Here is a 15,899-nt window from a genome sequence, read left to right as displayed (position 1 = left end):
GGTCAATCAGACCCTGGGAACGAGACCAATAGTTACTCTACGAAGATTTCAGGGAAAATAAATAAAAGTTCACGGTAAGTTATGTTCTTCAAATATCATTTTAAGGCACTATTTATCAATTATTTACTTAGGGAATATTGTATCAATTGTTTGAGCTTGTTTATTCTCGTATTTTCCTCGTATTTGTCGAGAAAAGTAAGATTTGAGACGAGATTTTTGTAGGGGGGAGGGGGGTGGTACTGAAGCATGGTGCCATGTGCCAAAAACAGCTGTTCTGCCACTTTACGTGTTGGCGATTGGCTAACATAGCCAGTCTTCTGAAGATTAACTACTGAAAAAGGAACGTTGTAGCTATAGATTCCATCCCCTCAGTTTTAGATATTGAGGATCCTGAGTTTTCCACCCAGAAATCGTGAAAGTGATTCTCTGTTTTCTCCTGCCTGTGGTTAAAAATAACTCCGTTCTCCAAATTTGGATCAGCCTGACGGAACCTTTGCGAGCTTTTTTGGGAACAATTCAAGCAAGGGCTGTTCGATTCACAGGGGCCGGGGACATAGGAGGAACTTTTTATGACTTCCCCATTACTTTGAGTGTTCAAAAATATTCTTGATAATGAAACATTGTAAAATGTTATGCACCATGTTTGAGGAACGTTGTAACGTTACTAAGTATATCATTTATGTAGTTTGCCATACATTGTACCTTGTGCAACTGTCGTGCAATAAAGTTCTATTGTATCATTTATACATAGTCAAATCATACAGCTCGGCCATAGTGCATCGTCTGGACATTTCATTTCTGTCTTTGACGAAATTGGAGAGACTTCCACACTAAGTCAGAGTCTGCATTCATTTGTTCACCCACCCATTCATTCCTTCACTTATTCCACCCCAGCCTCCCGTTCTAGCTCCAATATAGATCCAGTGTGGATCCAGGGTAAGTACTCAGAGACACACCTTTAAAGAAATCCAGTTCTGCGGAGATCCCTCATATGTTCATCCATTCATTCATTCCCTTTCACTCCTTCCATCCCCAGCCAGCCCTCCCATTGTAGCCAACATAAAGGCTTTGACTTGACTTCTCCTGTGGACTTCAGATGTCCAGCATGGATAACTACCCAGACACGCAGTTCTACGGGGATGCGGAAAGCTACTGGAAGGCGATTCCTGCCACCGTTGACGGAATGCTGGGAGGTTACTCCAAGGTCGATAAGGTCGACATCAAGGGCTCCAAGAAGTTCCTTCAGGAATTCATCTCAGTAAGGAACAAACTTCTTTACTAGTAAATTTGAATTTCAGGTTTTATCAGTTAAGAGAAAAGCAAAGGTAGATTTTTGTCCAGTATGATGATTCAAAGATGAGAGGTTTGAACACTCTTGTTGCTGATCATTGTAGCATTTCCTTAATTATTCATCTTAAAATTATACAGTCATGTATAATAAACCTTGATGTAAGGCCAAAGCCAATCAGTAGACTTCTAAAAGTACATTGTTATATTGATTCCTTTTAATATCCTTTTATACTTTATATAGTAATAAGTCCATTACATCCTTTTATACTATAACATGTGCATTGATACTCAGTATATGCATTCAACCCCATGGGTATGAACATGCAATAAAGATTCACTGTTCACTATTCAAGATTTACACGATGCCTAAGATGGTCGCATGTTGACATTTTTTTTTATAATTTTGAACTCCAGGGTCCGAATGCGAAGACAAAAACCCGTCGCGCCGTGGACTGTGGCGCTGGAATCGGTCGTGTCTCCCACGGGCTCCTCTGTCCTCTCTTCAGCAGGGTGGACATGGTGGAGGTCTGTCAGAAGTTCTTAGATCAGGCCAAGACTTATCTCGGATCAAGTTCTAAGAAAATAGACAGGTAGGTATTGAGGCTTGTAAATACAGGGTTAGATTTCTACCATGGCGCGGATTCAATTGTCTTCCGAGAAAGAAGGATGCCAACAGATTTCTACCTGAAGTGCATCAAAAGTTCTGGGCCTAGCCGAAACATACTTAGGATCCGGTATATAGAACTAAACACCAATCCATAATGATGTACATTTACATGCACATGTATGATACAGGTCAAACCTTAGCTTTCAGGTTGGCAAAAAAATATGCCGAACTCATTTTTTGTTGACACCAAAAAAGTTTGATCATGAACAGAAACACATATAATTTTTGTTTTCTCTCTACAGGTATATCTGCTGTGGTCTGCAGGACTTCACCCCTGACCCCGGCCGTTATGATGTGATCTGGATCCAGTGGGTGCTGGGACACCTCACACATAAGGACCTGGTCTCCTTCTTCCAGCGATGTCAGGTACGGTCTGGGACTGGTTTTTTCTACCCACAAGTATATCTAAAACCAGCTCAAATAGAACAAGACGTGTCTTCCAGAGTACCAGAGTTATTGAGGTGTTCAATCCTTGGCTGATACCTGTAACTTTTAATCGCTGACAAGTCACTGAGAAAAGTAGTACACACTTGAAACATTTTCAATATCTATTGAGCTGCTTGAGTTACTGTTTTCTTGTGTATCTCATTTTCTTGGTATGGTGTGTAACCTTCACTCATTCAGTCATTCATTCCTCCATTCATTCATTCATTCATTCACTCATTCCTTCCTCCCCTCCCACCCTCCAGGCTGGTCTGGCAGAAAACGGGATAATCGTAGTGAAAGAGAACGTAGCGGACGACAGCTGTTCAGACGGGGTGATTTTTGACCAGGATGACAGCAGCGTGACGCGGTCACACCGCTATCTGAAACAGATCATCTCGGAGAGCGGGCTGAGGGTGGTGAAGGAGGAGGCACAGAAGGACTTCCCCAAGGAACTGTTTAAAGTCCAGATGATGGTTCTGCAGTGATCAAAGTTTGATATCATTGAAAGAAAACATTTTCAAGTATAGATCAAGACATTTTTAAGCAGGACTTCCCCAAGGAACTCTTCAAAGTGATCTACTGCCTAGTTTTTTTAGGAATCTTCAAGTCATCTTTACAGAAACATTTTCAGGTCCAGATCAGGACATTTTTAAGAAGGAACGCCTCAACAGATGATGGTCCTGCATTGATCCAGGTTTCAAGAATCATCAAGACTTAGAACAATTTAAGAACATCACTAGAAATCTATGGTGGTTCTTCAGTGATCAACACTGTAGCTTTTTAGGAGTAGTGAAGACATGTGAAGAAGTTCCCAGAAAACATTTTTAAGTCCACATGATGGTTCTTCGGTGAAGTTTCTAGGTTCTTAGGAGTCATCAAGAGATTCTAAAGAATCAGCAAGACTTTCTCAGATAACATTTTTAAGCCCAGATGATGGTTCTTCAGTGATCAACTTTTCTAGCATCTTAGGACTTGTCAAGACATCTCTAACAAGACCACATATTTAAGAACATCGCCAGAAAACATTTTTAAGTCCAGATAATGGTTCTTCCGTGATCATCTTTTCTAGTTTCTAAGGAATTGATCGTCAAGACATCTTGGAAATCATCACCAAGAAAATTTCCAGGAAATATTTATAAGTCCAGATGATGGAAATTCAGTATCAACTTCTCTATTTTCTTAGGAGTCATCAACAAATTCATCTTTAAGAAAATCAGTAAGATGTCATGTGAAGAAGTTTCCTGGGAAAATTGTTTTAACTTTGCAGTCTATTGTCACAGTGGTAAAAGAGATAGAAACTAAACATAGCTGTACAGTAAAGAGTATTTTTGGACAGGTTGTCTCTGGAATAGGGCTAGAAAGGCAAAAAAAAAAGTACATGACATTGCATAGAGTATGCTTTTTCTGGGAAGTCCAGAATTGGAGAGATTTTTACTCAGCGTTTGATAAAACTGTAAGCATGGAACAAGTTTGTTCTCAAATTTGTCCTATCAGATATTCATAACTTGTGTGTTGCAAACAGATCGGTACTTAATATAAGTATTTCTAAATATAATCATGAAAAACCTGTTATCCGTAGCATAAAGTGAGTATATAGAGATAGAGATTTGTTTGTTTAAGCTTGCGTTTATTCATGTAATATACTGAAATTTACAGGCTTGTGCAAAGAGCAATTTTGCTTTGTGTACTCTTATTCATTGATGTATTGTAGTAATCAATTGTCATCGACATCTTGTAATCATGCCTTCTTTTGTGGAACAAAAACACGGCTTCTTGATCTTTCAAGTCTTGAAAACATCCGACTAAAATAAAGACGAGCTCATTCCTTCTTGGAGTCTGGAAAACGTACAACTTGACGATAGAATCATTCATTTTCGGGTCTATGAGTCTTCAATGTAAAACTTAAAAGAAAATATCACTCTTTCTTGGGTACGAAACTTATAAGTCCTTCATTGGTCTTCAGAGTCTTGAATACTAGTACGTATTATTTGAAACAGAGATCACTCCTTGGGTAATTAGAGCCTTAATAACGTAGAACTTAGAGAAGATATCACTCCTTCTTGGTTCTTGGAGTCTTTGGAACGTAAGACGTGAAGAAGAGATCACTCCTTGGGCCTTCAAGTGTTAAAGACGTAGAACTCGAAGAAATTATCACTCCTTCTTGGGTCTTGGAGTCTTTGAAACGTAAGACTTGAAGAAGAAGTGTAAGAAGAGCAGGAGGTAACTGCCGTACATTATGACGCACAGGATGGAACCAAAGTCTGACCAATGACAGGCCTCCCCTGATCGGTACGTCACGTGTGCGTAAGCACCAATGAACAGCCCTGGGGAAAATAAGAAAAGGTGACCGTAAGTCGTTGAGGTGTTTCAACATTTTATGCCTGAACCCTAACGCTAGTGTCCGTAAAGTTGCACTTAGCATGTAACAGCACTCCAAGGTCCGTACATTTCAAGCTAGCGTAGAGATCTCACACATGTTCTATTTTAAAATACACGTGGAAGTAATGATTGTATCTGGTTGAAGACTTCAAAAAAGAGTAAAGGCAGCCCGCAACCTTTCCAGGCTGTAGGAACAGTGGGTTGTAAGTCCACGGTGTCTTGGGCACGGTATTGGAAGGAGGAGCCCATTGCTCTCCATTCACCACCTTTTACCTCCCCAACCGAAGTCAGGTACCAATTTTACACCTGGTTGGAGTGAGGAAAGTCGTCTGAACTGTGTAAGAGCTTACCCCCGACCATCTGCAGACTCTGTCCCACAGTGATGGCCATGGCCAGTCGCCTGGGTAGCCGGTACCCCGCAGCCCGTACGGCGTAGTAGGAGTACATCACCGCATGCACGGCGTAGTTCATGGCGACAAAATACCTGGAGGGACGGGCAGCATGGTTATAACACAGGCTACACACGGTACAGTAGGAGTACATCACAGCATGGACGGCGTAGTTCATGGCGACAAAATACCTGTTAAATAGGAATGGTCAGTAAATGTAACACAGGGGCGTGAGGGATTGCATTTGTGATTTCAGATGGTGAGGTACATCAAAAAGGGAAGTTCCGTGTATGGGAGATACTTGGCTATAAACTATCTTTTATTTGCAAAATCATGCCCGAAGGTGTGAAGGAAAGAAAAATAAAGGGAAGTCAAACGAACATACAACTACATGTACTGTGTAATCTATAAAGTACTATGTTTACTATTAAAGAGTTTGTCAGCTACTTTGAAGGCAATAGATGATGTACCACCCCATATATTACATAAAAGTAGGTTTTGTGATTTGAGTAGAAACGTAGTCTTTTGTTTTGGTGATCGATCATCTGAATTCTGAATGGTCGCATGGAACTTTCTGACACCTGTTTGACATAATCTGAATACTAGTAATACCCACCCCACAGGTCCTGCCAGCTCGGCGTACGCAAACCAGATGAACATACAAACTTACTCTTAACTGATATTAAAATGGCAAAAGCTCGGAGAACTATGGTGACATAATCTGAAAAAGACCTACCCCACGGGTCCTGCCAGCTCTGCGTACGCGAACCAGTTGAACATACAGACGGACACATGATGGTACCAGTGCAGCACGATCAGCCGCTGTTTCCGTAACACGATAAACAATGTGTCCCCGAACTCTACTACCTGGGGGGAGAAGAAATGGCATCCATTTAGTTCAAGTTTGGGCGCACAATCTTGCTTTAATTTATGGATGACATTTCTCCCAATTAATACAACAGACCATCATTTTCTAGGTACCAACAAAACTCTATGACATCTCAGCGTAGAAAGTTAGAGAGTTACGTGACTCTGGTATTCGGCTAAAAAATGTGTTTTTGTAGGCCTATAACGTAGCCAGAACCATACCTATGTAGTTCTATGCTTGATTAGGTTTGGGCCTAAGTTCTTTGCCTGAGTGCTCAGACACGGTTTTGGATAATGTTTTTGCATGTATTCATGATGGAATATTTTTCCGTTTCTGGACGAGCCTGAGTTTGGAACTGGATAATGATAAACAGTTGCAGACACAATCATTATGGTTCTAGATACAACAGATACAATTGCAACGGCTCAGCCTCTAGATACGTACTTTACTAATGGAGTATGCGGCGACCCAGAACCCCGAGCCCGGCCCGAAATGTCCTGAACTGAATTTGGTTAAAGCTACTTTGGACGTTTTGCTAGGGGGTATCTAACCTTACTGATGGAGTATGCATACTCTGGATAATCTCACCGCATCCATCCATGAATCTGGATACCCGTCAACTACATCCAGAACCGAGCTTGAGCATGGAACAGTGAGATCTAGAGCTTGAAAGGTTGCAGATACAATGGTTCTAGATACTAGATACAAAAGTCTTACGTACCTTACTGATGGAGTAAGCTGCCGCCCAGAACCCCGACCCCGGGCCGGTCAGCAGCAGCGGGTCGCATACGGAGAACCGGAAGCCCTTCTGCTGCAGGATGTGGAACAGCGTCACGTTCGTACGCAGCGCGCCCAGGATACTGCGGAGCGGGGACGGAAGCAATCAATCAATCGACAGATAAACTAGAAATTCAACATATGCAGAGCAAATACATATGTTTACTTATACATGATCTACAGTCTAACAAACTACTGCTCTGCTTATTCTTACTCAAACACATCGAGTACTGTATATATGCGGTGATGGTGACCAGCCCCTCCATCTCAGTCCTGCCACTTGCTACATAATGTAATCCAACACCACAGAGTGACTGCTACATACAACCGCAGTTACTATGGTGACAGATGTCTGGTACATGTCATTGACCTTATTTGTATTTTTTGTTTTCCAACACATAACCAAAGCCAAAACGTAACAAAGCAACAGATTAAAAATTTTATGGCTAGACTATTCTGCCATTTTCCAATCGTGTCGCCAGCAAATTCATTGTCACCGCAGCAGTACTTACCTGAATACAGCGAGTGCGGAGTTCCACATCACCAGCGGGAGCCGTAACCGGAACGGTTCCCGGGCCGCCATGAGCCTTCTCCCGCCGAACACCAGCGCGACGTACGCTGCCGAGAGAACCACGCTCCACCACCAGCGGGTCCGGAACCACCTGCAAATTCAACAAAAATTCGGAAAACTCAAGATCAAGGCATGTTCAGGACAAAAGATGCAAAAACTGGAAGTTGTTCCCATCTGGATTTTTGGCTTCTAAAGATTTGGCAATGCCGTAAAATTGCACTGTATTCCGTGAAATTGCATTGTATTCCGAAAAATTGCACGGTATTCCGTAAAATTGCACTGTATTCTCGGGCACCCCTGTATATAGTGACCCACCTGTGGAAAGCCGCCGAGTCGAAACGTTCCTCGAACTCAAAAGGCGGGAAGAACGTCTGTAAAACCGCGTCCTCGGGTGCCGCCATCTTTTCCACAACGACTGACGGAGAAGCCATGTAGACTATAAGAAAAAAAAAATAGAAAAATACGATATTTTAGAGCCGCTACTCGAACCCAAATGGTGGGAGAAACTTCGCCATCTTTTCCACAACCACAGAAGAAGAAGCCATGTAGACTCAAAAGAAAAACACATTGAATATTTCAGGTTGTTTCTCGTTGATAGACAGACCTCACTGGAAGACAGAAGAAAGATGTCTAGACTATGCATGATGTACAAAATGACTAATAAACTGGTGGATGTCCCAACTACTATATAAAGTATACAGACAATGCACCTGTACTAGGCCAAGAGTACGCCCACCCTCCCCTATACTCATTACCTCACGTTTATCTTGCACGTGTCACTTACGATGTTCGGTGGACGTCGTCAGCCTTTCACAAGTCACCTGGCGTGTCACAAACTCTCCGTTTCAACCCACAGCCTGCCACCGATGTAGCTAGAACACAATTCTCCAGACGTGTGCTCTTAAGAAGCAAGAAGATTCAAGATCTAAGATTGTGATCGCTAGAAACCTGTTAAAGGGGCCTCCCCGTGTTGACTGAGTGGGGCGGAACAGAAGTGGTTCGACCGGTTCGACTGAAGAATGTAGAGAACCTCGCTAGTCTGCAGGTCAGGCTAGAACCGGTGTTGAGCCAAATCCTTGAGCTGCCACATGCGTGAGAGGTCAGGTGTTTAGGGCTAGGCTAAGTTAGGGTTAGTGTTGGTGTTAGAGTTAGGGTTAGGGTTGGGACTATTGTTCAGGGTTAAGGTTAGACTTACGATTGGTGGTTGGTTAGTCTCCCACATCACGACTAAACCCCTCCCACCCCTTGTCTCGGGTATATTGGAGAGTCATGTATTTGGCTTGACACCGGTACTTCGGCTGACTGAACATAACAGTATACTAAGTCGTGCTCACGTAAGGGTTAACATGCCAGTAGTCTCAACACAGAAGCGACAGACGAAACACATAGAACACTGTACAAGTAATATTTAGTCTTCGAGCCCCTGTTTTCTTGTTGTTTTTTTGGACGTTCTTATATGTGTTGGTTGCTAGCTTACAACATATTTTTCCTTTTGCAGGGCATTGGCTGTGAAAATCAGACAATATAAGCTGTCTAGAATGGTTCAAAGTACTCACATAAGTGTAAACGTGCCAGTAGTCTAATCAGAATGCGACAGACGAACTGTAGGTCCCCGTAAGTTAGAACGTGTCGCTCTCTAGGACACGCCTGGCCGCGTTTTGACCCTACTGTACATGTGTGGGTGTTTAAAGTATAAACACCTGCCTGTAAAAGTTATTTGCACTGCGAGACAGCCCAACCCTCAAAGCCTGATATATAGTAGAATTTTATTGACACAATAAAAGTACAGCGACGTTCGTAAGGTCCTTAACTAGACATACAGCAATACGTTTGCAATCAGAAACCCCCCCTGTTAAATAACTAAAGAGCAAACTAAAGAGCAGATCTGTGCACAAAGCTCGGCTGGAGTTTGATTGAGAGGATTTTGCTTACATTTGACTTTGTTAGAAAGTAGGATATAGACCACTTCCAGTCACTGCAATTTAGTATCTCAGGTGGTATTGTAGTAAAATTTTCCCGGGTTATGGTTGTCCCTGGAGCCGAGGAGCTGACCTGTGTTGGGCCCTTAAACAGCCTGATATCCGGGGTAAGGCTCTGTTAGCACGACAAAGGTACGCAGACGTCAGCTATGCCACATGCATACATGCGTGACAAAGGACTAAACACACGTGCCAAACCCACGCCTACACACAGACTGTGCACACAGAGTGAGATCGTACCAGGCACTGACGCAATACTACGTGACGGTGTGCAGTCGTTCAGTTTATCAGTATACTAAAACAGTGGATACGAAACTAAGACTATAATTATAACGTCGTCGATGAAGGTTAGACATCCAGGTATTACTAAGTAAGATACGCCAAAAAGCTGTTCCTCAAGCAACTGGATATGATTTTGGAAAAGGTGAAACGTTTCAGCTAGTATCCACTAGCTTTCGTCAGTGACTGAGAGACCAGAGGAGAAATGCAGGTTTATAAGCACAACCTATTGATTGATATGCAAATAAAGTGAAGACAATTTATAGCATGACCAAAAACAGCAAACTTGAGACAAATTTAACTAAGGAAGAATGCTTTGCGGGGGTGTCTTTATTGTGTTTCAACTAAATTCTTTCTCGTGTCTTCATTCTATTCTTTATTGTAGATGCTGATGATTGGTTTTATTTTCTATTCAAATATTTCTAGATAGTGTTTCGTTACTGTCGGATTTCTATAGAAGGAAGGGATGACTTTGACGTTATTGTCATTTGCAAAGAAGTGGAGTTTGGATTAAAGGCAAAACCCTTTGTCTACCATTCCTTCTTTACACAAGGACGGAGTCACTGAAGGAGAGAAAGACAAATTATTTCATCCACGGATGAGTTTTTTGTTTCAACATTGCGAGCTCGACACCCAGTGTGACAGCATTTTAATTTGCCCTTTGATAAGTTTTCTTCAGTGATTACTTTATGTTGTATTATATTGTTATTATTTTATTGTGTTTGGGAATTGCCCCCCAGGGTGCATTGAAAACGGCCCTCCAGGGCGATATGTTCTCTGGTTAAATAAACAAACAAATAAATAGATAAATAAATTGACAGTAAATTAACCATTTTCAAACATGTAAAATTGAGCCGGAAATATACATGTATAACCACACACGGTGGAACGGTACGTTTACATGTACATGTAGTTACATTCCCCTGTTTTAAAAACAGAAGTGAGATGCAGTAGGGATTGCAAAGGAACAATATTTTTTATTTATTTATTACTCTATCAAAAACAATAAACATACAATGTAGTGAACCATCCCTTACATAATAATAATCATAATGATGAAATTATAACAATAATAATTCAACTCATATCTGATCATAATAATAAGTGATCATAATAATAAGTGATCTAAATAATAAATGATCGTGATAATAACTGATCATAATAATAAGTGATTATATTAATAACTAATCAAAATAATAATGATCATAATAACTCAACTCGTAACTGATCATAATAATAATTGATCAAAAAATAACACGTTATGACTGATGTGTTGACCCTACATCTGACCGAGCTGTTTTGTGTCAAGTCAAGTTTATTGCGCAACAATTGCATTGGATACAATGTATGGCAAATAACACTTAATAACTATAAACTATTTCTACTAGTGAACTAATCTAACTTCAATACATGTATATATGTTATAATGGGATATTACATTTCACATTGCTGTGACATGGTTTCTCTTTTGTACAGCATCGTGTACACATTGGCCTAGATAAACAGATACAGAGTCAGGGCATGATAACAGCATGTTAAAAATTTCTCTACCTGTCCCAGGTAGTGTTATTTCACTCTTACATGATATTTTCCTTTCTTATGACGTGCCTGCCAGCGGCGGCGGCTGGGAGCTCAGCAATGCTAGGTGCAGGTCGGGCTGCTGGCTAGCCACATACTTCACAAGTCTTGGCGCAGAGGTACTTCACAGATGCAAACCGATCGCAGTGTCGTGCAAACTTCTCACACACGAAACCAGTGATCCTGTCCTTACAGGGGGGTACTGAAATGTGGCAAATCAAACAGCAACAGTGAGTGGGACACGCATTCATTCATTCATTCATTCATTCATTCATTCATTCATTCATTCATTCATTCATTCATTCATTCATTCATTCATTCATTCATTCATTCATTCATTCATTCATTCATTCATTCATTCATTCATTCATTCATTCATTCATTCATTCATTCATTCATTCATTCATTCATTCATTCATTCATTCTTTCATTCATTCATTCATTCATTCATTCATTCATTCATTCATATAGACCAATGTACCATACATCCATTCCAAACCAACATCAAACACTGTTCTTGTCATCCACACAGAAGTTAGCGGACTCCCTTACCTTCTCGCTTCATCAGAGCTATGCTTTCGGGCTGCCCATCCATGTCCACTGTCCCGGAGTCACCTGTAGGAAGATCGGGTCGGGGAAAAGAATTCAAACTTTTATTGCAAATGCATACCCGAGGGCTAATTGCAGGAACAGAAGAAACATGGTATAAAAACAGATTATTAGTACACATAGAACTACTGATAACTACTAAGAAACTACTAGTAAAAACTACTGGGTTTGACTTCTTTTATGAAGACAGAGGAAGGCAAATCGCACTTTTTCTGTAATTTGTGGGTTTTCGGATGTTAAGAGGAGAGTAGTTTTCTTTTTATTTGTATATGTGTGAAAGTTTGGGTAGAATTTGGAGGCTACGTCAAAGAGTTTATTTCGTTCATTGCTACAGAGGGTACAATTTAAGTTTATTCATCCAAGATGAAGCGAATCAGGTCCAAGGTGTAGTTGTTGACCGGGTGCACGGCAAGAGCAATGGGAGTAAGCAACAGACCCAGTTACAATTACTACACATAACTTCTGTAGGTTGAAAGATACTTGCTGACCGGGTACGGGAGCGGCTTGAGCGGACATCAACACCAGGGCTGCTATAGTCCAGGCAAACAGCGCTACACGAGTCATGACTCTCTCCGTACTAGAAAAAAAAAATAGAGGTCATTGATCGTCGATTGTAGCTTTATTGCAGCTATTTTGCTGAAAACAACGCCAGCTACCTGTTGCCCAAACACATATGTCCCACTAAAAATCAAGAACATAACATGTCCACGACACAAGATATCGTAACATGAACCCCGCTGCAGTACTTTAGAAGACCGCTAGGGTACCCAAAATTGACTCTGCCCTTTGTTGTCCCGACCCCAACCTACCGACCAAAATATCATGAAGGTGTTCCGCTGACTTACAGCGAATGGTACTATTAACAGCTATGGCCGAAGTCCCGACCAACTCCCGGATGTGTAAACATTTCTAAACGTCTGTGGCGTCTGTGTGGTGTAGTGGATAGAACGTCCCTAACCAAAGCTAGGTACTCATTTCCACCTGAGCGAAGTGAGGAAAGTCGTGTTAAGTGCCTTTCCCAAGGGCACAAGATCGGTGACATGGGCAGGGTTCGAACCCGCGACCTCTTGGGTGTGAGTCGAACGCGCTACCGACTGCGCCACACGACCCCACGAGCGAATGGTTGAATAAATAGTAAAATTAAATCGGCCTAAAAAGAATGTAGCACGGCAAACTGGACCCTCTATGGCCAGCCAACTCCCCTGACCAGCTACATTCTTTTTAGGCCGACTTCTACTATTTCTTTAGCCTGCAAAGGTAGCGTGCGTAGTCCAGTGGTTAGCGATCCTGCTTCTGGACTATAAGAGGTTGGGAGTTCGAATCCCGGCTGTTGTCGCTCACCCAACATGCACACTACTGTTTAGGATCGCAGTCCTTAGGACGGGACGTTAAGCCGTGGTCCAATGTTCATTGTGCTTGTCGAAAAAAAGAGCTAGGGGAATTTCCCCGGTACAATGAACCTGTAAATACTGTACATAGTGTCTGTCTTCTCTGTCACGACCAGTGGAAGAGTACCTCTTAAGTGAGCTAAACTGGCTCGAGATCACTTTCACTTTGTCTGATGAAGGCAACTTAAAGCTATAGTGAAATACTTGAAATACTAAGGTGTGGAACATCACTTACCGTCAGACGCACTCACAAAAAGCCGGAAAGTAGAACAGGATGAAATAGACACAAAACTGGACCCAGATCACAGCTCACAGCCCGCTCTCTGAAAAACCACCCGGTTTTGGACCAGGGGAAAACGACGAAAACGCCGAGCACAGACCGGTACGTGGCAGAATCCAGGGGCTCCTCCCATTGGTCCACGTCATGTATAATTTATTATAATCAGGTCGCGTGACGTGTTGTGACGTAGCTGGTCATCGCCACAGCGAGACGGCTGGCCTGACTAATGGCTCACTGGTGTTGGGGGTAAACCTCGTCCCGTTATTACAATAAACAATGTCCAATATTACTGTATGGCTTCCAATTCCGTGCACCTTAGAGAAAAGCAATGAAACGGAGATCTATATAGTTGTAAGAGTTCAAACTTTGTTCCAACACATGTACAGGAAAGAAACTCGTCAACCTTAATTCGTCAGATGTGTGATGCACCCGCTGCCTCTCCGGAGAGATTTCTATCACCACCCCTGTCAGAATGGCTTATATGAAAGAACGGTATCTCCCCAAATCCCCTCGAATTGACGGTTTCACAACAGCCCATACCGAGATTCCATCTCACATCCGTGTTGTTATATTCCTCCAGACCTCCCTGTCACAACAGTAAGAGCGTCTCTCTGTGCGATGTATGAAGCTAGGCCGTGCTTAGTACACGTTAGTGCCAGACAGTAACAGGTAGAGAGATCGATCACCTGTCGGCCCCTTTGACAGGTAATATCGCACCTGTTGTTCCCTGGCGATAATAGAAAGTCTTGTTATGTCTGGAGCTATTACTAGAATATATATTTTAGTGGTGGTAATTTTTTCTTACTTTGCAAAATTCTTTACAGTTTTACATTATCCAGCCAGAACCGTTTCTTTGGAGTTGGAGACAGATAGCTGGGTGTTTTTTGATTATATTTTCAAAATAAATGTGGTCTCGTCATAGCACGAAAGACTGTTAAAATTTCACCTGTCGATTCTTGTGTGGTCTTCGACAAATTGTTTCTGTTTATGTTGATAAGGTAGCCTTATAGGGTAGATGCCTTATTGAAAAAAACGGTGGGGTAGCTATATTACTGTTTTATACATGGCTGTAGAGTATTACATTTAGTTACACATTTCACCAAACATATTAGATGCGCAACGTTTGATATTTCATTCCTTATTTTCAAACTGATTTTCTTGGGTTTTTATATTTAGTTGATATTGCCATACTCTAAAAAAAAGACCCACAGTCAAAAAGGCACAAACCACTGTCTTTTAATGTTTTTTTTCATCACATGTACAAAAGTCGTTAAAAAAGAACACCTGATACTCTAAAACAAGACAACTCTAAAACAGCTGAAAATGTCTTATTCGTTTTTGGCTCTTAATGACTTTGAAACGAAGACTTTTAGAATAAGTAGAAGAAGATGAGTCCTTATTCTTTCTTGGTTCTTGAGACTTGGAGACGTGCGACTTGTAGAAGAGGAGTCCTTATTCTTTTTTGGTTCTTGAGATGTGGGACTTTGAAACGTAAGAAGTGTTGAAGAAGTTGTCATTATTCCTTCTTGGTTCTTGAAGACTTGAGACTTTGATACGTAAGATTTGTAGAAGTGGTTGAAGAAAAGAAGTCCTTATTCCTTCTTGATTCTTGAAGACGTGGAGCAGTGAGGCTTTGATAAGTAAGACGTGTAGAAGAAGTTGTCCCTATTCCTCCTTGGTTCTTGAGACTTGGAGCCTTGAGACTTGGAGGCGTGGGACTTGGAGACGTGTAAAAGAAGTTGAAGAAAATGAGTCCTTATTACTTCTTTGTTCTTAAGACACGAGACTTGGTGAGGTAAGACTTGGAGACGTGTGACTTGTAGATTAAGAAGAGGACTCCTTATTCCATCTTGGAGACGTAGGAGTTGGAGACGTAAGACGTGTAGAAGAAGTTGTCATCATTCCTTCTTGGCTCTTGAAGACGAGGAGCCTTCAGCCTTGGAGACGTGGGACTTGGAAAGGTAAGACTTATAGAAGAAGTTGACGAAGAGTAAGAAGTAACTGCCGTACATCAGGCCCGTCAGGAGGGAGTCAAAAACTGACCAATCACAGGGCTCCCCTGCCCGGAACGTCACGTGGGCTACAACAGCGATGGACAGACCTGCGGAAAACCGGCAGTAACATGGCCGTTAGGATTCTAGGACTTGTTTATTCATTTATTTTGTTAGACCCTTGACTATGTTAAGTTAACATCCGAAGAAAGAGAACATGTTGTTTTTTTGCTCTGTTTGTTCTTCTTCTTCAATTCCTATTCAAACAAATAAGGCAGTGACTGGAGAATCTGTAGCAGACACCGCATGGTGTTGGAATTACATTATGTAGCAATTGGCACGACAGGGCTGCCCCCTCTATCTCTCTTTCTCTCTCTCTCTCTTCCCCCCTCTCTCTCTCTCTCTCTCTCTCTCTCTCTCTCTCTCTC

The 15,899-nt window shown here is 41.8% G+C and overlaps 1 protein-coding gene and 1 pseudogene across 2 annotated transcripts; one reads left to right on the top strand and one right to left on the bottom strand.

Moving 5' to 3' along the window:
* Window positions 1-14: 14 nt before the first annotated feature.
* Window positions 15-3,972, top strand: LOC109462008 (N-terminal Xaa-Pro-Lys N-methyltransferase 1-like). Of its 2 annotated transcripts, none has more exons than XM_019758494.1 (5): window positions 15-74; window positions 1,037-1,258; window positions 1,705-1,880; window positions 2,200-2,323; window positions 2,647-3,972. In XM_019758494.1, the coding sequence occupies exons 2-5, from the start codon at window positions 1,097-1,099 to the stop codon at window positions 2,866-2,868; spliced, it is 684 nt and encodes a 227-aa protein (XP_019614053.1). In that variant the 5' UTR covers window positions 15-74; window positions 1,037-1,096; the 3' UTR covers window positions 2,869-3,972. The 2 variants fall into 2 exon arrangements, with proteins under 2 accessions (XP_019614053.1, XP_019614054.1); XM_019758495.1 differs by having other exon boundaries at window positions 25-74; window positions 1,041-1,258.
* A 361-nt stretch (window positions 3,973-4,333) lies between these two features.
* LOC109461948 overlaps window positions 4,334-15,899 on the bottom strand; it is a 14,608-nt pseudogene continuing 3,042 nt past the window's right edge.

The sequence above is a fragment of the Branchiostoma belcheri genome, unplaced genomic scaffold (genome assembly GCF_001625305.1).
Source record: "Branchiostoma belcheri isolate BF01 breed outbred unplaced genomic scaffold, Haploidv18h27 scaffold98, whole genome shotgun sequence".
Taxonomy (NCBI): domain Eukaryota; kingdom Metazoa; phylum Chordata; class Leptocardii; order Amphioxiformes; family Branchiostomatidae; genus Branchiostoma; species Branchiostoma belcheri.
The sequence above is the reverse complement of the archived record's forward strand: the minus strand, read 5'-3'. Positions and strand labels throughout refer to the sequence as shown.